The sequence below is a fragment of the Chionomys nivalis genome, chromosome 10, assembly GCF_950005125.1.
Source record: "Chionomys nivalis chromosome 10, mChiNiv1.1, whole genome shotgun sequence".
NCBI classification, from domain to species: domain Eukaryota; kingdom Metazoa; phylum Chordata; class Mammalia; order Rodentia; family Cricetidae; genus Chionomys; species Chionomys nivalis.
In genome coordinates this window covers 26957029-26981455 of record NC_080095.1, presented here as the reverse complement: position 1 = coordinate 26981455, position 24427 = coordinate 26957029, and the positions used below count along the sequence as shown (strand labels likewise).

At 42.5% G+C, this 24427-nt stretch overlaps 2 protein-coding genes across 2 annotated transcripts in view; both read left to right on the top strand.

The window, feature by feature from the left end:
- Tdp1 (tyrosyl-DNA phosphodiesterase 1) overlaps positions 1-4562 on the top strand; it is an 83491-nt gene extending 78929 nt beyond the window's left edge. Inside the window, exon 16 of the mRNA XM_057782491.1 lies at positions 4382-4562. Within this exon, the coding sequence (XP_057638474.1) occupies positions 4382-4548 (167 nt within the window). The 3' untranslated portion in view covers positions 4549-4562. The remainder of the gene's footprint in view (positions 1-4381) is intronic.
- Positions 4563-5052: 490 nt separating this feature from the next.
- Positions 5053-24427, top strand: part of Kcnk13 (potassium two pore domain channel subfamily K member 13) — a 91164-nt gene continuing 71789 nt past the window's right edge. The window contains exon 1 of the mRNA XM_057782493.1: positions 5053-5411. Within this exon, the coding sequence (XP_057638476.1) occupies positions 5078-5411 (334 nt within the window). The 5' untranslated portion in view covers positions 5053-5077. The remainder of the gene's footprint in view (positions 5412-24427) is intronic.

Genomic DNA, 24427 nt, shown 5'->3' with positions numbered 1-24427 from the left:
GGGCACGATGATTTTAAGAGCCAGAGGGAAAAGATGTCTGTGGCAAAACAGCATTTACCAAACATGGTGTCTCACCTGGGACCATGTGCACAAGACTTGCACAAGACCAAGCCAGCCGAAATCCCAGCGTGGATGAAAAGGGGCTCATAAAGTTCCACCCCTCTCCGAGAAGCTATTGACAATTGCTAAAGGGAAGAAAAGTTGCTTTTCTTCAGGATGGAGTCCCTGAGGCTACTCATCCTCTAGTACATGGTCCCATGCCATTCACATACAAGCATGGTATTCTGTCTCTGTCTGTCTGTCTGTCTGTCTGTCTGCCTCTCTCTCTCTGTGTTTAAGAACACATGAAGTTGGGAGGGAAAGGTGGTGGAGCAATAGGGGAGAAATTGGGGGGAGGAAGGGAATGGGTGTTGATTTGACCCCAAAATATTATATGCACTATGAATATTAAAATCCTTTTTTTAAAATATAAAGGCCTAAAATCTGGCCACATGCCATAAGTAGCTAGGGGAGAAAAAAAAAAAGACAAACCCAAGAAGAAGTAGGAAAATAAATAGGCAGTACAAAACCAAGTAGAATTCATCTCAAAAATGCCATACTATAAATGTTCATCCTTTTTAAAGTTTATCCTTAACCAAAAATAAATTGATTGAATACAACATACTAACAGAACAAAGAAGAGCTGTAAGATTATTATAAATAACACAAAAGGCATTGACAAAATTCAACAGTCATCTCTGCTTTATTTAAAAACAAAAAACAAAAAAAAAAAAACCCTAGAAATAAAGAGAAATGTCTCCACCCTCAAAAAGCAACTATGGCCAGGCAGTGGTGGTGCACACCTTTAATCCAGGACTCAGGAGGCAAAAGCAGGAGGATCTCTGAATTCGAGGCCAGCCTGGTCTTCCAGGACCATATAGAAAAACCCTTTCTTAGGGGTAGGGGGAAGGATATGACAACCCCACAACTTACAGTATCTGTAATAAACTGAAGGATTCACTCTTAAATCTTAGCAAGAATAACCTGCTCCCGACTCTTCTGTGTCTTTTATTTCTTAGATACTGCAATAAGACAATTTTTTTTTTAAACTTAAGAAAGCAAACCTCCACTTCAGTACATAGAAACTTCTAAAGGACCACTACAACTAATGAGTGTACACAGCAAGCTTATAGGATGCAACAGCAAACATGAAAAGATGAAACATTTGAATTTCTATGTTCAGTACAACAAGGACAAAAATAATGCTTTAGGATAAATCCAAAAAAAGATATGCAAGATCTCTGTACTGTAACAACTAGGGAGATCTATATATGTGCAGAGATAGCCCTCATTCATGAATCATCAGAATACTGCTTCTTCCCAAACCGGGTTGACATAGTCCCGATCAAGACAACATAGACTTTTTTCTGTCTGTGTTAAAAATATCTGTCTCAAGAACCATAGTTCTTTGATTTTTAAAATGGAAACAGCTTATTACCTGCTAAGAAATAGTGAAAAAGAGCTAAGTTGGAAACCTTGCATTTCTTGACTTCAAGACCTATAAAACAATTTGAATGATTTTACTGGCATAATGGTTGAATAAATGGGTAATGGACAAAATAATAAAAAAAAATCCTGAAGTAAATGCATTCCTGCTTTCCTTCTCAAGAAGTGGCGTAGAAAAAGGTGGATATCCTTTTGAACGAGATGAACCTTAAGTCTGACTTGCACAGTAAAAAAACAAACTGGATCTACACCACACAGAGCAGCTATGCAAACGGGGAGAGAGACAGAACACTAACCTTCGAAGCAGCAATAATTCTTTAATGCATGAAGGAGTATCAAACCTTGCAGGCTGGAGAACGGGACTTTACCAAAACTAAAATCTCTTGTCAGAAAACGTTTTCAGAATCAAATGGGCATGCCAGAGATGAAAACATAATATTCAAAATGCATGTCTAAGAAAGGACTAGTATTCTAGATATATAAAACACTACACCTCAAAAATAGGAATCAGTTTTTGTGTATGTGTATGCATGTGTGTTGTATGTGTATACACACATGTGTGTATGTGGAAGTCAGAGTTCAACACTGGGTGTCTGAGTTGCTCTCTATGGTTTTTTGAGGCAGGGGCTTTAACTGAACCTGGAACTCACTGATCTGGCTGGGAAGACTGAGTGACTAGTCAGAGTCACCTGTCCCCACCTGCCCAGGAATGCTGGGATTTCAGATATCAGCCACCATGTTCATCTTTCTCTGTGTGTGTGTGTTGGAGATCTGAACTCTAGTCGCCTGTGTGATGAGCACTTTACAGACCGACCGTCTTCCCAGCCCCAAGACCATTTTTTTTTAAAGTGGGCAAACTCTTCCAACCATTTACAAAGGGATATAAATGTCCAGTATACTAGGTATCCAGAAAACACAAAACCTCAGTGAGATAAGTTTATGTGTCAGTGATACAGTGGTCTTAAAACTAAAATGGCTGGCACTGCCAAGCATCTCCAGGGATATGGGCACTGCATTGTGAGTAGAGCAGTTTCTCAGAGCTAAATGCATCCTTACCTATGGCTTGGCTCTTCACTGCTTGGCGTTTGCCCCAAAGATGAGAAGCATCCACAAACCGTTGACAAGAATGTCGATAGCAGTTTTATGTTTTAATTGAATTCATGTTTCCTAACAGTTTTATTTATGATAATGAAATTTTCTCACTTTCCTTGTTTCTGTCACAAAGCATGAATAAAATTTTAGCATATCCAAACAATGAGGAGCCAATAAAATGATAACCGGGACATAGAACATGGGTATGCTTCAGAAACACACTCTACACAAGAAACATGATTGTGGTTCCCGTGAGTCCAAAGACCCAGATAGGTAAAACCAAGTTCTATAAAGAAGAAATAATCCATGGTAGAAAAAAAAAAATCAGACCCGTGGTTACCTCCGCGGGAATGTGGGTGAGGATGTGCTGGAAAAATATTTGTGGGAGCTTTGATGCCACTTAGAAGATGAAGGAGGTAGACTGTGTTTTGGCCCCCAAAGATGTACATATTTGTCAGAACTCGCCAAATTGTACATTTGCATGTTACTGGATGCAAATTTTACCATGAAAGCAAAAATCTGAGTATGGAACTCATAATAATGACCAGCACTGGGTGGAGATGGGGTGAAAGTGTGTGAATGTCTATAACCTTTCAAAACACATCCTAACCGAATGGACGGATGCCTTAAAAGGGACAGAGGTTTACTATCAAGTCTAGTGAACTGTCACTAGGTGTTGGTGTGTGGTATCATTGTGAAAATCATTCAGTTTTGATGTACTTGAAATGTTTCCTGAACTATCAAAGGTAATTGGGATACTCACCCTGGGTGTGTGCTCAGTCGCCTCTAAAGTTCTTCCTCCCTAGGAGACATGCAAAATGAATCAATCGCCGGAGTTACTTTCATCAAAATCATTTGCATCTACTCAACAGAACTGCAAGTTTTTCTAGTTCTGTTTCTGGCGAGTATCGTGGGTGGGTCTCCTGGGACCACTCTCTCCACAAACGGAGAAACTCTATTTAGATCGCGGGTGGCCGTGAATCCATTCCTTCACACGCTCCTCTGTGCGGGTATCAGTGTGCTAATGAATAACCTGCTGGGGACCAGGTGAGTCTAAAGGGCACGCAGCGCCCTCTTCTGGCCTCTGACGGACCCACGCAGACCATTGAGGCTCTCGACCTTGCTCTTGAAGCAACCACTCCAGGGATCTGTTCACCCGGGTGTGAGCATCATCACTGCTCCAAGGTTGGCCTTCAGAGCTGGCGAGCGCGGCAAGAGACTGGCCCTGGGGCCGAGAGGCGGACACGGGGTGGAGTCGCCGCGGATGACAGCGGCAGGGCTACACCTGTTGCAGTGTTAGCATGCCCCACAGAGAAGGCAGCACTGGGCACGGACCTCTGCTCCCAGACCCACTGGGCAGGGCAGGGCCGCTTGAGAAGGGGAGCCAGGGATCATTCTGAACCTATCCCACAGAACAGGTGCGTTTGGAGGGGGACCCGAACGCAGTGGCGTCTCCTGCGCCCGTTGCTAGTTGGGGTCTCTGGGTGGGTTCCCCAGCGGTTCGCTGGAGAGCCTTGCTGCTGTCTTGCATGCGGTAGAAAGGAGCTCTCGGAACTGAGCTCTTGACTGCGCAAGAACTACAGAGCCAAGTGAGTCAAGGCCGAGTAGAAGAGATGGAACCCTCCTGGTCGCTGTCCTTGGCCGGTTTTCTGAAAGATGGGCTGGCAGGGCCTGCACGTGGCGACAGAGAACGCCCTGTGAAGGGCCTAGAGGCCGAGGGCGCTCTGATTAGGAAGGTTGCCTGGGAGGATGCTCCTAACTTCCTTCACTGTTCCAACCTCCCCCTCTGCTCTCCTCCCCACAGCGGTCCGCCCTCGTGCTGCCGCGGAGCCTGTGTGCCCGGGCGACATCCATGTCGGTGGCAGATCTACCTCTCCGCTCTGTCCCTGCGTCAGTTCTTGGCCCAAACCGATTCCAGCTCCTAAGTCCTGGTGCATCGGGAGGATAGAAGCTCGGCGGGACAGTCACTAATACGCACCGCAGATGCATCCGAAGAGGCACGGAAGACAGCGGACAGAGCTTGGAAAGCGATGGTCCAAGGAACCCGGACCTTGATGCTCAGCTTACCCACCGATTCAGTCTGAGCCCACGGCCTTTTCTTCAAGATGAGTTCAAGTTCTCAGGACTTTGCCTTGAAGGCGCGCCACGCCCCCTCCCCTATTTGAGCAGGATCAGGAGGCCGGGTGAATCCCGGGCGCCCGCACCCTCTTACCGAGCCAAAGCAGACTCTGTGCCCCAACGCTTTGTAACTCCAGGGCGGACTGGGAGGCGGTGGGGACAAAGCGGATTCGAAACCACGAGTCCAGGCAGACGTGCGGATCTGGTGCCACAGGGACAGTCAAGAGCAGCAGCCTGGAGATCCACGCTGCTTGCGGGGACGCGCTGCGGGCATGGGCGAGCCGGCACGCGGAGCGGGCTAAGGGCCGGTAAAGCGGGATCCTCCCAGGGCGTGGGCACGAGTCCGCGGGCGGTGGCCCTCGCGGGGTTGTCTTTCAGTGCCATGGCCGGCCGCAGTTGTGGCTGTGGCCCGGGCCACCTGAATGAGGACAACGCGCGCTTCCTGCTGCTCGCAGGGCTCATCGTGCTCTACCTGCTGGGCGGCGCCGCTGTGTTCTCGGCGCTGGAGCTGGCACACGAGCTGCAGGCCAAGCAGCGCTGGGAAGAGCGCCTGGCCAACTTCAGCCGCGGCCACAACCTGAGCCGCGAGGAGCTGCGAGGCTTCCTCCGTCACTATGAGGAAGCCACCAAGGCGGGCATCCGCATGGACAGCGTGCGCCCTCGCTGGGACTTCACGGGAGCCTTCTACTTCGTGGGCACTGTGGTGTCCACCATAGGTAAGTGAGCCGACTGGTCACTCGATGACTCTACTTTCTGACGGGGCATCTCAGCCTTGGGGGTTCTCCCCCGGGCGTCCGGTATTGCACCAAATGAACCCTCTGAGGCTGATCAACAGGTGCGAATGGATCCCAACGTCACCTGGGAAGTTATAAAATTACTCCAGACCTCTGGACAGACCAGAACCAGCCGCTGTTTGTTAACCAGTCCCCGAGGATTTGAATAGTTCTTAAATTGAGGAAGCACGGCCCTCAAATTGAGACAGCCAGTCTGGTTTAGGAGACAGGGCTGAGTTCACGAATTCGGGGGTGTGATGGGGGTTAGTGCTACACAGAGCTAGAGAGCTTGGAACGTTTCGGGAGTGTTGACTATGCACAAGCCACTACTCAAAGGAAAGTCCACCATTTCAAACTTATAGAGAAACGCTCCAAATTCCAAATTGGGAGGAGGCAGAAGTGTAAAATGGAACTCATAGAACTAAGAAGAAAGTGACCTTGGCTCTAGCCGGTTTGCGTTCTTAGGAATGGAGTTTAGGGACTAAAGGGGCATCCAGTGCATTCTAGAAGTCCCCGAGCTGGCTGAGCTTGAACTAGAGGAAGGACTGTTAGGGAGGCCGGGTGACTGAGGAGATGGAGCCGGAGAGAGTAACAAGTTAGCATTTACCGGGAGGCAGCTGAGCCGCTGGGAATTCTGAGAACCGTGTGGCAGGCTACCGTCAAGTGATACCGTTATAGTCCTGCAGAATGAGGTGGGAAATGGATTTGTGTGGCACACTCCCAAGGCTGCTCACTATTGAAGTCTAGTTGAGTAACGAGCGACTTGGAGAAAACAGTGCAGAAGTCCCGGGGAAAGAGGCCTGTGTGGGGAGCGGGACTCTGAAAGGCTAGAAGAGGAAAGGAGGAGCACAGAAGTCGCTGCGGGAGCTCAGGGCAGCAGCTACATGATGGATTCTCAGCAGCCAGGGTCCCTGCACTTTCTAGAGTAGCTTGCCCGTGTCACGGATGACAGGCAAGCCACCTTGAGATGTCATCTACACATTCTGCTAAGGGAAAAAAAGCCCTCACACTGAAGCCTCAAACTATAGACCTAATTAGCCCAGAAAGACCTCCCAAGAGTAGCCAGGAACGCATAAGTTCAGCTGGCCCACCAAACGGCAAGGCAGAAAGGACCCACCTGACCAGCACACGACAGCTGTACTCAAGCGCCTTATGCTAAACGGTCCAGCTTATAAGTCCCTGTCATTCTGCCTTCTTCCCCAGAGGTCCACTGTTTGACGCTTAGAAAGAGGAACGATTTTCATTTCTGGAGTTCCACGTTTGGGGCTTTTTCTGAGTGCCTGGGCTTTGAACATCATTCCCCACCCAGATCCCGTGAGGGGAGGTTCAGCTGTCCGTTTCCAGGCACAGCGGTTCTGCTGCGCTTTAAGATGCTTTTCTTTGGGAACAATGGCAGGGGCACCTTAGAGTTCTAGCTGAGGAGCCGTGGTTGTGGGGAACAGGAGCTGGGAGCAGCCAGTGTGAGTCTGTGCTCACACAAAGGAGAGGAAGCAGCTCTTTCCTCTGAGACACACTGCCTAAGATTTCACAGGGACGCTCAGACTGGCCATTCGCAGAAGCCTGGGATCTCATCAGCTACTCATTTCCTACGTGGAAATGTTCAGGGCCAAGGCATCAGAATCCTGTCCAGGACAAGTTCTCGGTCTCACTACCCTCATTTCAGTTCTTTCCTGTGTTCGCCTGAGCCGGTTGTATCAGAATGACTTCTTTAAGTTCAGAAATCTGGTGATTTTTCTTCTTTTTCTGAATTCTAGTCTGTTATTTCTTCCTTTCTATGCTTTTCTCTGTGAAGCAGTGGATTTGATGTGACTACAACCCAAATAATTCTTGAGGTCCTGTGTAATGCTCCTTTCAAAGAAGACTGGTCTAATAGCCAAAGCAATGGAAAACTAAATTCAATGTTTCCTTGTCTCTTTAAGGTAAAACCGCCCTGTTACAACAAAGGAAATGTCCCTCTTTTCTCCCTGTGGCTCTAGGGCTTCTTATTCCTACAATCTTCCCAGACATGAGCTTACTGCCATCCGTCCTTGCTGGTCCCCTCTTGCTGTCTCTTTTTGACGTGACTCTCATGGTTCTTTTAACTTATTCTCATTAAACCCATTACCTGGAGTCTCCAAAACACAGGAGAGTCCTGTGAGGTGACAGGCATCAGTCCTGACCCCTGAAACCATAGAGAGAAAGAAGATGATTGGTGTGTGACCTCTTCAGTTTGTGGGAGGGACGCTGCCAGCACCCAGTCCAGCTAATCACAAGAAGCCCCTGTCAGAAGGACACATCTACTTCCCCTGGCACTCTGGTCCCCCCTCCCCACCACCAGTGTTCTCCCCTTCCCTATTCCTCACCCCAGCCCGGTTTCCTTCTGAATTGCCAGGCATTTGTTTTTCTAATACTGCTTCTTCAACGCCCTCCCATTGCATCCACCCCACTTATCCAGAGGGGCGTGGCTTTAGATACCTAATAAAACTCTGGGGTTCTTGGTCTTGATGTCTGACCACATCTGCTTCTCTTTTACTGATCACCTCTCCTTGGGGGATGGAGGACCCTTGCACTTAGTGGACCAGAGATCAGACCACAAGTGGAAATGAGTATAACTTGGGGTACAGGGCTTTGGGGGGGCACCTGGGCCCTGGAGAGAGCAGCCCTACCACAGACATTCTCAGGATAATGTTCAGATGCTACCATGCTGACCAGACAGCTGTGAGGACTGACAGGCCCCAAATGAACTTGGGTCATAGGAGAGAGCATTCTGGGCTTCCTGCCCTTGGGATGGGAAGACAGGAAGCATTGCCTGCTTTTGCAGCCTCTTGATGTTGCAGGTTACTGTAGCCGAGTTCACATAGGATTCTTGGTCACCTTGGAGGGTGGCATATTTCCTGTTTGCACACACACTTCTTCCCGAGGTAGGGAGATGCCGTCTCTCAACTCTTCTGGCCACCACACTTTTTCACCCCAGAGCACACACCGTTCTGTTCTTTTCTTTCCTTTAATGTGATGTCCCACATGCCTTTTTGAGACTTACATGTGTTTCCATGAATGTGGGGTCACTTAACTGTCCTCCGAGGGCTGAACACAGCATGTATCTCTGTGTGTGTTCAATTCTTACAGAAATCCTGTAGTGTTGGCTACATGCTCCTGTGAAGAGGGGGGAGGTGCCGAGGCTCAGAGAGTTTCTCTGTTGGGTTGAACATTACTCAGCAGGAGGCGAGGTGGCAAGTTAACACTTAGAACTGTCCCCTATGCCTTTTCTTCCTTTGAGGCCCTTTTTGTAGGGAAAGAATTGACCCCAGTTAGACACTGCACCTCTTTTCCTCAGTTATGGTGGTTTTAGAGGCCCTAAAATAATACAGACGGTCTGCCTGGCTGACTCCAGGAAGGTTTATGATTCACCAGTGTCGGTTGGTACAAGGCAAGGTTTGAGTGAAACCTACCCCGTAGACGAAGACTGGCACTTCCCGGCATCATGTTTCACAGTCCTTGCCAGCTAAACATCTTCCTGATGCCCAGGATGGTTGACCATGTCTGTCCACTGTCCCCACCAGATCCCAAAGTCATGGACCTTTCCTATTAGCTCTTAGCACATTGGTACCTTGGTACCCAGGTTTTCTGTGTCTTGGATTAAGCAGCTACTGAATAACACAGTGATGCTGAGCCAACCATTGAAGTGGTTTTCAAACTGTTCTGAGGAGTTCATGGAGTACTCTATGCTATGCTCAGGTCGTTCCTCAGGGCTTAGGGCTCTCTTCCTTTGTGATGGGATGACAGGAAGCTGCTCTCTCTCTCTCTCTCTCTCTCTCTCTCTCTCTCATGTGTGTGTGTGAGAGAGAGAGAATGTATAAATCAATAAGATGAGTGTTTATCTTATTCAACTACCTTCTTACTGTCTTGATTTGCAGGGGGGTGTAGAAAAAATACTAATTTGATTGGCAGGGTATTTTTCCTAATTCACATCCTTTCCATGGCTAAGATAAATATTCTCGCCCATTCTCTATGTAGCTGTTTAACTCATTTCAAATGTTATTCAGAAAGATTGCTTTTTAAAGTTTCTGTGAGGTTGGCACTATAATTATGCTTTGATTTATTGCTAAAATTATCACATAACGATCTGAGAATGTGCATGTTGTACAATTCTCTGTTTTCTTCTTTGAATATTTCTTTGGTCATGGAGCCTGTTTTCCACTTGTGTCACGGATTTCTGGAGCTGGAAGGGAGACTGACACCCTCCCCTCCTCCAAATCAGGCTTTAATTCCTGCAATCACACCAAAGACAACATTTTACTGTGTTTCAGGGCACATAAAGTCATCAAAATTTTTTGTAATTCCATCATTTGATGACTTTGCTTGCCTTGGTCAGGGTTAACTTTGTTCCCCTCTTCATGCTTTATGTGCTAATGGCAGTCTTAAGCATCTGACCATGGAGCTGAAGTACTGTGTCATAGGAACAAATGCCTGTGGACCCTTGGACCCACAGGCTCTAGTGTGGTCATCAGTGGTTTTGATTTAAGTTACCACTTAGCGTGTTTTTGTACTTTTATTTCTTTTTCCATGTGTATGAGAAGTTTGCACATTTACTATTTGGTCTCCTCTCTGCTGCCCTCCTTCGTTCTCTCCATCCTGGTTTTTTTTTGGGGGGGGGGTGTTCGTTTGTTTGTTTTTGTTTTTGGGGTTTTGTTCTTTCAGTGTTGATTTTCTACTCAGGTAGAGGAGTAGTTCTGTTGGTCATTTTAAGTATGATCAAGACAGAGCTCAACTACCTGAGGCCAAAAGCCCCCCTCTACCATCATTCTTTATGGTCGTAAATAAAGCTGAGATCTGGACCACACAGAACCCTGTGACCTTGGGTCCAACACCATTACCCCCAGCTTCCAACCTCCCAGTCACTGGCTCGCGTTCTTCAGGGAAAGCATTCCCAAGCCTTCCAGGTATCCTCGTTTCGAATAGCTGAGCATCCACCCTTGTCTGACCTTCTCCCCCTGCTCTTGAGGACCCTCCTCCCCATGACCCCTCTGTTTCCTTCTCCTAACCTCCTCTCCTTCCTCCCCCTTCCGGTCAATGAGCTGTTTTCCCAGTCCTTTCCTTTCCTTTATTGTGAGGCATAGTCTTGCCAAGTTGCTCAGGCGGCACCTGAACTAACTCTGTAGCCTAGGCTGGCCTTCAGCTTGAGGTTTTCCTACCTTAGCCTCATGAGTAGCAGGGATTATAGTCTTTTGCCATCAGGTCCAGCTAGGACTTTCCTTCCTTCCTTCCTTCCTTCCTTCCTTCCTTCCTTCCTTCCTTCCTTCCTATTTCCTTCATCTCTTCCTTCCTTCCTTCCTTCCTTCCTATTTCCTTCATCCCTTCCTTCTCTCTTTCCTTTCCTTCCTTCATCCTTCCTCTTTTCCTTCCTTCCTTTCTTCCTCTCTTCCTCTTTCCTTCCCTCTCTCCCTTCTTTCCTTCCTTTCTGTTTTTGAGACAGAATTTTCACTGTGTAGTCCAGGCTCTTAGAATTTAGAATGTGCTCCAAGCTAGCCTTAAATTCACACGTGCCTTGGTCTCCCAAGTGCTGGGATTGCAGGCACCACCCCCCATCCCAGCAAGAACTTTTCTTTCTCCACAACTCCATCTTGCCTCTAGTTCCTTTCCTGTGCCTCCACACCTGTGGGCTTCGCTGGGCTTTTACTCAGCATCACCGAGTCTGTCTCAAGCTTTGCTTCTGCTTTCAAATGGAAAGTGGAGGCAAGAAAATGAACCTTCATGAAAGTAGCTTTTCCTGTGCAGTCTGGAAATAATGCCCCATTTCGCACCGAGTGCGGTGAGAGAAAAAGACAACAGCCGCACACGTATCTGCTGCTTTTGCGCCTGAGCCCAGTGCCTCTCTGTGCTTCCACCCTCACAGGCACCTCAGCTTCAGGTGGAACGGCTGCCTTCCATTGCCCGCGGTGCCGTTTCTTTTCGCTTGTCACTACAAAGGAGAGGAAATGACAAGGAAAGCAGTTTCCGGCAGCACGGGGTTACCTGCTGCTGACAGCAATGACAGAGACACACTGAAATGTGCTCTTTAACACAAGAAGTGCCAAGGTCCATAGCTGGACCAGAGTTCCAGGAGGCCACCAGTCTGGCAGCACGTCTATCTTCATCCTCTGCATCATCACCAAGACTCCCAATGTCCGTCTTCTTCATGACCACATGGAGGATTGAGATGGAATCTTACTGTAGATTTGATTGGCATTCCATAACGACAGACAATGTTACGTAACATTTTGTGTCTTCAGTGGCCACCTGTATAGTTTGTGTGTGTATGCCTTTCTTTTAAAAAATTTCCTTTATTATTTTTATTGTATGCGTATGGGCAGGGTTTTTGCCAGCTCTCATGTCTGCGCACCACCTGATTGCAGTGCCTGTGGAGTCCAGAAGGGGGAGCTGGATACCCTCAGAACTGGCGTGATTAGTGGGCGCTAGGAATCTGACCTGGGTTCTCTGGAAGAGCAGTCAGTGCTCTTAATGGCAGAGCCATCTCTGCAGCCCCTACTTTTTCCTTTTTTTTTTTTTTTTTTTTTTTTTTTTGGTTTTTCGAGACAGGGTTTCTCTGTGGTTTTGGAGCCTGTCCTGGAACTAGCTCTTGTAGACCAGGCTGGTCTCGAACTCACAGAGATCCGCCTGCCTCTGCCTCCCGAGTGCTGGGATTAAAGGCGTGCGCCACCACCGCCAGGCCCTACTTTTTCCTTTTGTCATATATGCTTTTAGTGTTGGTTAAGCAGTCATTGTCTAAAACGTCATGGAGAATTGTGCCTGCTTTCTTCCAGCGATTTGCATTTGCTCCTGCCTTCAGGTCGCTGGCCGGTTCTGTGTTAATACTTGCATAGGGCATGAGATGTGGGTCTATCCTCCTCCACTAGTGAACGTTCAGGTGTTCCAGTGACATTTATTGGGAAGACTGTCCCCACCCCCAACAAACACAGAGGATTGTTTCCACACCTCTCTCAGAAATCAGCTGAGCACAAATGTCACGGTTCATTCCTGGACCGTGTTCCATTCTATCAACTTGTAAGTCTCTCTCTGCACCAGGACCTTGGGAATGGAGGCTTTGCAGCACATTATGCAATCAGGAAGGGTGAGCCCTCCAACACCGTTCTTGTTTTTCAAGAGTATTCTTAGCTTTTCTTGGTTCCTTAAACATCCATGAGAATGATGAGATCACCTTGTCCCTTTCTGCAGAAAAATCTATGTTGAGTCTGTAGGCCAGCTTGGGAATATCACCTGCCACTCACCTATGTGAAGTTTTCCAATCTATGACTGTGAGCTGCCTCCCTCTTTTTTAGATCTTATTTTTAAAAAAACAAAAAAAAACAGTGTTTTATAGTTTTATAGTTTTCAGGGTTTGAGATTTACACTATCTTGGTTAATTTCTTTGCAAGCATTTTATTTTTAATGTAGGTGGAGACTGCTCATTCATTTCCCGGCCACCCAGACCCAAAATAATCACATAGAAACCCTATTAATTACAACACTGTTTGGCCAATAGCTTAGGCATATTTCTAGCTAACTATTACATCTTAATTAACCCTTTTCTGTGTATCATCACGAGGCTGTGGCCTACTGTAGACATAGGTCACAAAATAATCCCACAACAGTTTGGAATTATGATTAATAAAAGGGTTATTTATTTAAGGGGAAAACTTACAGATCACTGTCCTAGACAACAGCCCTCTGTGTGACCAGGAACAGAGTCTAGTAGCGGGAAGCAGAGTTGGAAGCAAGAGAGAGAGCAGGGCTACCACTGCTTTTTAAAGCAAAAGAGACCACGCCCAAGTGGCTGAGGGAGCAGAAGGAGCTCCTGCAGCAGCCCACTGGCATGATTCTGGCTGGCAGCTGGCATCTTTCTCCTTCGGTAACTACATGGCATCTCCCTGACTCTGCCTACTTTTTCTATATCTCTGTTTGGATTTACTGGCTTTACTCTGCATTTCCCTCCTGGCTCTACTCTGCTAAGCCATTGGTCAAAACAGCTCCTTTAATAACCAATAGTAATAAAAACATATTCAGAACATACAGAGGGGAGTCCCACATTACTTAACACCCTTTCCTATTTTCGTTGGACTGACTTTACTGCAGATGTATAGAAGCAGAACTGACTTTGCGTCAGTTTGACCTCGACTCCTGCGCTCTCATTGTGCTCACGTACCTGTTATTTTCACATTTCAGTCGTTCCCTCAGGGTTTCCTAGAGTGGAGATTGTAGAATTTTAGATAGATATAGTTTTAATTATCTCTTTGCAGTCTGAAAATTTTATACATCTTTAACTTCCTGACTAACTAGAGTCTTGAGCATGGCATAGGGCAGAAACGCCAAGAAAGGACATCTTACCTCATCTTGCTCTTGGGAGGAAAGTCTGTTTCTCACCACTGGTCTATAGGTTCTAGAGCCTTCCGAAGGATGCCAGGCTGCCTTTCTACTCTGCTTCTTCTTTAAACCGTAAAAGGAGTTGGTGTGTAGCTGAACTGTTTTGTGCCCCTGCGGAGAAGACCTTGTGAGTCCCCCCTTTAGGACATGGATATTGTGTATCACATTAGCAACCTCTGAACCATATAGCACCCATGAGTTCCCACAATAAATACCACTTGTTCAAGATGTGTAAGCCCTTCTCTATGATGGGCCATTTGGTCTGCTAATACTTTATAGAGGATTTTTTGCATCTCTAGCCAAAGAGAGACACATTTCTTTTCTTGTAGTGTATGTGTCTTGTCTTGGTATCGGGATAATACTAGATAATGAGTTGAAGAGTGTTTTTTCCTATAGTTCTGTCTTCCTGAGATGAAGTGAGTTCCACAGTCACAGTAGGAATGTCCAGGAATTTCTAATTACTTGCCACTGTGATAGCTCTCTAAGTCACATTTTTGTGTGTGTGTGTGTGTGTGTGTGTGTGTGTATATATCATCCAGGTGCTACTCATTATTATAATATTTAGACATGACTTTTGTAACTTTAATTTTTTTCTTTAAAAATAAATACAACATATATTTATATCAATAAGAAAAAAAAGAAAAGAAAGAGATAGCAAGTGCAACACACACACACAACAAAAGACAAAACATGGAGTTGTTTTATGTTGACACACTACTCCTGGACATGGTTGGCTTTTTCTAGAGTGTGGATGATATACTCACAGACACTCCATTGGAGAACGCTGATTTTTTTTTCCTTTCTCAGCAGGTATCGTCACAGATTCTTAGTTAGAGGTGGGACTTTGTGTCCACTTTCCTGTCCCAGTCAGGACTTTGTCCGGTGTGGACCTGTTCAGGTCTTGTGCCTGCTGTCACAGTCTGTGCATTCAATATGTGTGTCAGTCCTGTTGTGTCTGGAAGATTCTGTTTCCTTAGTCATCCACCATGTCTGGTTCATAGAATCTTTCCACCTTCTCTTCAGCATAGATCCCTGAAACTTGAGGAGAAGAGTTTGGTGAAAACATTCCACTCAGGGATGAGTGCTCCAAAAAATCTCTCAGGCTCTGTGTGTCCAGTTATATGTCTCTGTGTTCCCGTCTTCCACAAGAAGCTTCTCTGACAAGGGATGAGTGAGGCACTGATCTATTTTATTACTGTGTTCCTTTAGCAGAATAATAATCATAGGTTTTCCCCCTAGACCAGGCCCTATCTAGTCTCAGATTCTTGGCCACTTTGGCATGTATAGGTTCCACCCCAAGGAGTGGGCCCTAGATTAACAAGAGACTGGTTGGTTATTCCCATAACATTTGTGCCATTACTGCATCTGCATATTTTTGCAGACAGGTCTCTGTTGTAGGTCAGAGGGTATACAGCTGGGTGATACTGATGATTACTCTTCTCCTTATGTAGTGTGAAAAGTACCTCTTAGCACCATGAATGCTTGTCAATAGGTGTGAAACTTCCAGCTAGGTACCAGATGACTTAAATAGGCAGTGTCTTTAGCAAAGGGGTCTTAACACCAGGTTTTTGAGACTAACCAATAGCCTTGGCAATAGCCTGTGATGTTTGGGGTGTCCATGGGACCCCTTTAGCCATGACTCAACAAGATATAACCCATTCCTGGTACTGAAGGTTTTACTTGGTGGTATAAGATGTCTAGTTGGGGCATTGTCTCCCTCATTATATACTGACTTCTCTTAAGTTCCTTTTATATATGTATATATTTTAGGAAGCTTCTACAGTCGTAGGTTTCCATATGGCTTTGTAAAAGGCCTCTATGATATTCCCTCCTTTACTCCACTCTCCCATCTCCCTCCCCATTCAGTCCTCCTGAGCCCTATACTCTTGTCTCCCTTCCTTGGATGATCCCTTCCTCCTCCCTGGTCCCTCACAAGCTCCCTAAGCTCTGCAGTTATTCAGGTTGAAATACACATATCTAGAGCTTAGATGCCAAAATCCACATGTAAGAGAAAACACACAGTGTTTGTCTTTAGGATCTGGGTTACCTCACTCAGGATGATTGTTTCTAGCTCCGTCCATTTATCCGCTAACTTTATAATTCCATTTTTTCCTTAATAGCTGAACAATATTCCATTGTGCAAATGCACCACTTTTTATCATCCATTCATTGGTTGATAGACATCTAGGTTGTTTCCAATTTCTGGCTATTATGAACAGAGCAGCAATGAAAGTGGATAATCAAGTATCTCTGTAGTAAGATGTAGATTCCTTGGGACTAATGTCTAAGAGTTTTACAGCAGGATCTTGTGGTAGATCTATTTTCAGCTTTTTGAGGAAGCACCACACTGATTTCCATAGTGACTGCACAAGTTTGCGTGCCCACTAGCAAACTTGTGTTCCCGCCATTGTGCTACCATTTGTTATACTGGTCTTGGCCATTCTGATGCAGTAAGATGAAATCTCAAAGTAGTTTTAATTCACATTTCCCTCATGACTAAGGATATTGAACCTTTTTTTTTTTTAGTATTTCTCAGTGATTTACATTTCATCTTTTGAGAATTCTGTATAGTTCATAGAATCTTTCCACCTTCTCTTCAGCATAGATCCCTGAGACTTGAGGAGAAGAGTTTGCTGAAACTATTTTTAACTGTTTTTTTTTTCTTGATGTTTTTTGTGTGTGGTTTTGAGTTATTGGTTTTTTTTGGTTCTTTATATATTTTGTTTGGTTGTTGTTATTTTGTGTTTTTTGTTCTTTGGGTTTGGGGTGTTTTTTTGAGACAGGGTTTCTATTTATAGTCCTGACTATTCTGGAACTTGCTTTGTAGACCAGGCTAGCCTCAGATTCACGTAGATCCACCTACCTTTGCCTCCTGAGTGCTGGAAATAAAGATTTGTACCACCACTGGTTCTTTATGTATTCTAGATTGTTGTAAGGAGGCCACTAGTTAGTTCCCTAATGCTTAGCCCAAAAATAATCACACAGAAACTATATTAATTAAATAACTGCTTGGCCCCTTAGCTCTAGCTTCTTATTGGCTAACTCTTACATATTAATTTAACCCATTTCTATTAATCTGTGTATCACCACGTGACTGTGGCTCACCGACTAAAGTTCTGCATCTTGGCATATATCTCCGGTGGGGCTTCATACTCTGCCTCCTTTCTCCCAGCATTCAGTTTTGTTTTCCCCGCCTACCTCTATTCCCTGTGCAGGCCCAAGACAGTTTTTTTTTTTTTATTAACCAATGGTATTCACAGCATACAGAGGGGAATCCCACATCATTAGATAATAGCCCTCTATCAGATAGGTAATTGGTAAAGACCTTTTCTGCTCTTTAGGTTGCTGCTTACTCAAATGGTGGTGTCCTTTGTGGCACAGAAGTTTTCAGCTTCATAAGATCCCATTTATGAATGGTTGGTTTTAGCGCCTGTGCCACCAGTGTCCTGTTCTGAAAGTCCTTTCCTGTGTGTGCCAATCAGTTCTAATCTACTCCCTACTCTCTTTCCTATCAGATTCAGGGTGTCTGGTCTTACATTGAAGTCCTTGATCTACCTAGTGCTGAGTTTTGTGAATGATGTTATGTCAATGCCATGCTGTTTTATTATAAGAGTTTTTTAATACAACTTGAAATTTGAAATGATGATACCTGTAGCAGTTCTTTTGTTATTCAGGATTTTTTTTTTACTATCCTGAATATTTTTTGTGTTTCCATATGAAGTTTATTGTTTTTCAAATTTTGTAAAAAATTTTGATGGGAATTGAATTGAATCTGTAGATTGCCTTTGGTAGGATAGGCATGTTGGCTATAGTAAAGACTACCAATTCACAAGCATGGGAAATCATTCCATCTTCTGGTGTCTTCTATAACTTCTTCAGTTGCAGGATTTTTTTACTATACAAATCATTTGCTTGGTTAGAGTAATCCTAACTTGCTGTTGTTGTTAGGCTCTTGTGAAAGGCACTGTTTCCTTGATTTATTTCTCAGGATGTTTGTCATTTGTTATAAAGGAAAGCTACCAATTTTTGTGTTTCGATTTTGTGTGTTAATTCTGCTACTTGACTAAAGGTGTTTATCAGCTGTAGATGTTTCCTAGTGGAATCTTTGGGAACTTTTATGTATAAAATCATATCGTCTGTAAATAAGGAGACTTTGACTTCTTCCTTTCCTGTGTGAATCTCCTTGATATCCCTCATTTGTCTTATTGTTCTAGAAAGGACTTCAAGTACTTTATTAAGTATAGAGAGAATGAACATTCTTGTCGTGTTCCTGATGTTAGAAGAAATGCTTTGAATTTCTCTGCATTTAAAATGAGGTTGGCTGTGGGCTTTCTGTATGTTGCCTATGTTATGTTGAGGTGTGTCCCTTATATCCCTAGTCTCTCCAGAACTTTTATCATGAAGGGATGTTGGATTTTGTCAAAGTCTGTTCTGCATCTAATGAGATGATCAAATATTCTTTGTCTTTCAGTCTGTTTATTCATGGGTTGTATTTATTGATTTGCATATGTTAAACCATCCTTACATCTCTGGGATGAGGCCAATTTAATCATGGTACATGCTCTTTTTATGAATTCAGTTTGCAAGTATTTTTATGAACTTTTGCATTTATGTTCATAAGAAATACTGGTCTGTAATTTTCCTTTTTTTTCTTGGGTCTTTGTATGGTTTTAGTATTGAGGTAACAGTGGTTTCATAAAAAGAATTAGGAAATGTTCCTTCAGTTTCTATTTTGTAGATAATTTGAGAAGTATTGGCATTAGTTCTTGTTTAAAAATCTGGTAGAATTCTTCACTAAATCCCTTTGTCCCTGAGGAGTGTTTTGTTTGTGTTTATTTTTAATTACTGTGTCTATTTTACTAGAGGCTATGGGTTTGTTTAAATTTTTTTATTTCATTTTAATTTAACTTTGATGCATCATATATATCAAGAAATTCATCCATTTCTCTTAAGTTTTTGAGTTTGATGGCATACAGGTTTTTAAAATATTTCCTTATGACTATCTTAAATTTCTCAGTTTCTATCCTAATGCCCCCCTTTTCATCTCTAATTTTGTCAGTTTGGATATTCTCTCCACATCTTTTGGTTGACTTCTCTAGAAACTGGTCAATCTTGTTGCTTCTCTCAAAGAACCAACACTCATTTCACTGATGCTTTGTATTGTTTTTGGATTGTTTGTTCATTTGTTTCTCTTTATTGATTTCAGCTCTGAGTTTTTTCTTCCCATCTACTCTTTTTCAGTGTTATTTCTTCTTGTTTTCTAAAGCTCTCCAGTGTGTTGTTAAGTTATTTGTATGAAATTTCTCCAGGTTTTGGGGTGTTTGGTGTTGTTTTGTTTTGTGATGTAGTCACTTAGGGCTATGAACTTGCTCTTAGTACATTCTTCACTGTGTTCAATAGGTTTGGGTATGTTGTGTTTTCCTTCTTGAGTTCTGTCTGAATTTTCATTCACTAGTGAGCTGTTCGGTGTCCTTGAGTTTGTGTACTTTCCACTGTTTCTATTTTTGTTGATTTCCAGGGTTTTTTTTTTTTTTAAAAAAATCCATGATGGTCAGACAGGAGACAGGGCATTATTTAAATCTGTAAAATATCTGTTGGGATGTGCTTTGTGTCTGACTATGTGTCAGTTTTGGAGGAAGTTCAATGGAGAAAAGTAGTATATCTTTAGTGTTGGGGTGGGGTGTTCTGTAGACGGCAGTTAGGCCCATGACTTATGTCATTATCTCCAGCATTTCTCCACTTAGTGTTTGTCTGGATGACCTGTCCATTGGCGAGAATGGAGTATTGAAGTCTTCACTCTCGCTGTATTAGGGTTAATATGTATTTAGTAGTAGTGTTTCTTTTATGACGTTACAAGCCCTTGTGTTTAGTGCATAGATGTTTAGAATTGGAATATCCTCTTGTGGATTTCTCTTTGAATGGGTATGTAGTATCCTTCTCTATCTCTGATTAGTTTAAGTTTGAAGTCTAGTTTTTTAGATATTAGATATCTATACCTGCTTGCTTCTAGTTTCCATTTGCTTGGAATATCTTTTTCCATTGTTTTACCCTGAAGTGATTTCTGTCCTTTTTGGTGAGATGTGTTCCTTTGATGCAGCAAAAAGATGGATCTTATTTTCTTTTTTAAAAAAAAAATCCCAATAGAATTATTTTTATTGCATACATACATTACTTCCAGATAATTCCTAGATATAATAAGAATTAAGTCTTACTAACCTCATTACTATTTCTGTTCAGACACTGAGGAAATTGAAGCAGAGGGAGGTTAAATAAGTTGTCTGTTGTAACCTAGCAATTAAGCAGTTGAACCAAGGGTCAATGTGCCTTGGACTTAGGAGCCAGAATTTGTGTTGCTGTCCTACCACGTCCCATCAGAAATGCAAGCCTAGCATAGCTACCTGTTACAGTTTGATATGAATTCTGTTGTTCTGTTTACTTGGATTTTTGTTTTGCTTTGCTACTTTTAAATGAAATGAGCAATAAAACTTAGAGCCTCCCTTAAGAAGCCATTTTATACAATTATTATTACTATTCATTTGTCATTTCAATGATGTGAAATTTCTTTTTTATTGATTTTATTGAGCTATACATTTTTTCTCTGCTCTCCTCCCTTTCTCTCCACTCCCCTTCAACTCCCTCCCATAATCTCCATGCTCCCAATTTACTCAGGAGATCAAATCTTTTTTTACTTCCCATGTAGATTAGATCCATATATGTCCCTCTTAGGGTCCTCATTGTTGTCTAGGTTCTCTGGGATTATAAATTGTAGGCTGGCTTTCTTTGCTTTATGTTTAAAAACCACTTATTAGTGAGTACATATGATATTTGTCTTTCTGGGTATGGGTTACCTTACTCAATATAATGTTTTCTAGCTCCATCCATTTGTCTGAAAATATCAAGATGTCATTATTTTTTTCTGCTATGTAATACTCCATACTGTATATGTGCCATATTCTTCTTATCCAGTCTTTAGTTGAAGGGCATTTAGGTTGTTTCCAGGTTCTGGCTATGACAAACAATGCTGCTATGAACATAATTGAGCACACAGTTGAACATCCTTTGGATATATACCCAAAGTAGTATTACTAGGTCTTGAGGAAGGTGGTTTCCTAATTTTTTGAGAAATCACCACACTGACATCAAAAGGGATGTACCAGCTTGCATTCCCACCAGCAATGCAGGAGAGTTCCCTTTACTCCACATCCTTTCCAGCATAAGGTATCCTCAGTGTTTTGGATCTTAGCCATTCTTACAGCTATAAGATAGAATCTCAGAGTGTTTTGATTTGCATTTCTTTGATGACTAAGGATGTTGAACATTTCCTTAAGTGTCTTTCAGCTGTTTTAGATTCCTCTTTTGAGAGTTCTTTGTTTAGGTCTGTACCCCATTTTTTTATTGGATTATTTGTTCTTTTGATGACCAATTTCTTGAGTTCTTTGTACATTTTGGAGATCAGACCTCTGTCTGATGTGGGGTTGGTGAAGATCTTTTTCCTATTCTGTAGATTGTCATTTTGCCTTGTTGACCATGTCCTTTGCTTTACAGAAGCTTTTCAGTTTCAGGAGGTCCCATTTATTAAAATTGTTTCTCTCAGTGTTTCTGCTACTGGGGTTATATTTAGGAAGTGATCTCCAGTGCCAATGTGTTCAAGTGTACTTCCCACTTTCTCTTCTATGAGGTTTAGTGTGGCTGGCTTTATGCTGAGGTCTTTGATCCATTTGGACTTGAGTTTTGTGCATGGTGGTAGATATGGATCTATTTTCATTCTTCTACATGTTGATATCCAGGTATGCCAGCACTATTTATTAAATGTGCTTTCTTTTTTCCATTTGATATCTTTTGGTTCTTTGTCAAAAATCAGGTGTTCAAAGGTGTATGGGTTAATATCTGGGTCTTCGATTCTATTTCTTTGGCCCTCCTGTCTGTTTTTATGCCAATACCATGCTGTTTTCAGTACTTTAGCTCTGTAGTAGAATTTGAAGTCAGGGATTGTGATGCCTCCAGAAGTTATTTTATTGTACAAGATTGTTTTGACTATCCTGGGTGTTTTTTTTTTGTTGTTGTTGTTGTTGTTTTTCCATATGAAATTGAGTACTGTTCTTTTGAGGTTTGTGAAGAATTTTGCTGGGCATTGCATTGAATCTGTAGATTGCTTTTGGTAAGATTGCCATTTTTCTATGTTAATTCTACCTATCCGAGAGCATGGGGGATCTTTCCACTTTCTGATGTCTTCTTTAATTTCTTTCTTCAAAGATTTAAAGTTCTTGTCATACAAGTCTTCCACTTGATTGGTTAGAGTTACTCCTAGATATTTTATGCTATTTTTGGCTCTTGTAAAGGGAGATGTTTCTCTGATTTCTTTCTCAGCCCATTTACATCTGTGTAAAGGAAGGCTACTTTTTTGAGTTAATCTTATATCCTGCTACATTACTGAAGGTGTTTATGAGTTGTAGAAGTTCCTTGGTAAAATTTTGGGGTCTCTTATGTATACTATCATATCATCAGCAAATAGTGAGAGTTTGACTTCTTCTTTTCCAATTTGTATCCCTTTGATCTCCTTTTGTTATCTTTTTGCTCTAGCTAGGACCTCAAGAACTATATTGAATAGACATGGAGAGAGTGGACAACCTTATCTTGTTCCTGATTTCAGTGGTATCACTGACAGTTTCCCTCCATTTAGTTTGATGTTGGCTGTTGGCTTGCTTTATTGTGTTTAGGTATGTTTCTTGTATCCCTGCTCTCCCCAAGACCTTTATCATGAAGGGATGTTGTAGTTTGTTGAAAGCTTTTTAAGCTTCTAATGAGATTATCATGTGAATTTTATTTTTCAGTTTGTTTATATGGTGGATTACATTGACAGGTTTTTGTATGTTTAACCATCCCTGCATCTGTGGGATGAAGGCAACTAGATCATGGTGGATGGTGGTTCTGATGTGTTCTTGGATTCTATTGCCAGTATTTTATTTAGTATTTGTACATCAATGTTCATGAGTGAGATTGGCCTGTAATTCTCTTTCTTAGTAATGTCTATGTGGTTTGGGTATCAGGGTAATTGTAGCCTCATAAAAAGAGTTTGGCAATGTTCCTTCTGTTTCTATTGTGTGGAATAATTTGAGGAGTATTAGTATTAGTTCATCTTTGAAAATCTTGTAGAATTCTGAGCTGAAACCATCTGGTCCTGGGATTTTTTTGGTTGGGTGACTTTTGATGATTGTTTCTATTTCTTCGGCAGTTTAGGTCTGTTTAATTTGCTTATCTGGTCTTGATTTAATTTTGGTAAGTGATATTTATCCAGAATGTTGTCCATTTCCTTTAAGTTTTCCAATTTTGTGGATTACAAGTTTTCAAAATATGACTTGATGATTCTCTGGATTTATTCCATGTCTATTGTTATGCCCCCCTTTTCATTTGTGATTTTGTTAATTGGATATTCTCTCTCTGCCTTTTGGTTAGTTTAGATAAAGGTTTGTCTATTTTGTTGATTTTCTTGAAGAACCAACTCTTTGTCTCATTGGTTCTTTGTATTGTTTTCTTTGTTTCTATTTTGTTGATTTCAGCTCTCAATTTGATTATTTCCTGCCAACTAGATCTCTTGGGTGAGTTTGCTTCTTTTTGTCCTAAAGTTTTCAAATGTTCTGTTAATTCACTAGTGTGGGGTTTTTTCAGCCTTTTTATGTAGGCATTTAGTGCTATGAACTTTCCTCTTAACACTGCTTTCATTGTGTCCCATAAATTTGGGTATGTTGTGTGGTCATTTTCATTGAATTTTAGGAAGTCTTTAATTTCTCCATTTATTTCATCTTGACCCATTGATGATTCAGGTGAGCATTGTTTAATTTTCATGTGTTTGTGGGCTTTCTGGAATTAGTGTTTTTGTTGAATTCTAGCTTTAAGCCATGGTGATCTGATAAGGCACATGGAATTATTCCATTTTTTTTCTATTTGTTTTGTTATCAAGTATGTGATTAATTTTTGAGAAGGTTCCATGAGGTGCTGAGAAGAAGGTATATTCTTTTATGTTTGAATGTTCTACATATGTCTGTTAAGTCCTTTTGAGTCATAACCTCTGTTAGTTCACTTATTTCTCTGTTAATTTTTTGCCTGAGTGAACTGTCCAGTGGTGAGAGTGGGATGTTGAAGTCTCCCACTATTAGTGTATGGGTTTTAATGTATGATTTAGGCTTTAGACGTGTTTCTTTTACATATGAGGGTTCCCTTCTATTTGGGGCAGAGATGTTCAGTATTGAAATTTCTTGATCGATTTTTCCTGTGACTAATATGAAATGTCCATCTTTGTCTCTTTTGATTGATTTTAGTTTGAAGTCTATTTTTAGATATATTGAATACCCACACCAACTTGTTTCTTAGGACCACTTAATTGAAAATTTTTTCCCAATCCTTTACTCTGAGGTGATGTCTGTCTTTGAGGTTAAGTTGTGTTCTTGTGTGCAGAAGAAGGATAGATTCTGTTTTCACGTCTAATCTGTTAACCTGTATCTTTTTATAGGTGAGTTGAGTCCATTTATATTAAAGAATATTAATGACCAGTGATTGCTATCTCCTGTTAATTTAGTTTTTGTTGT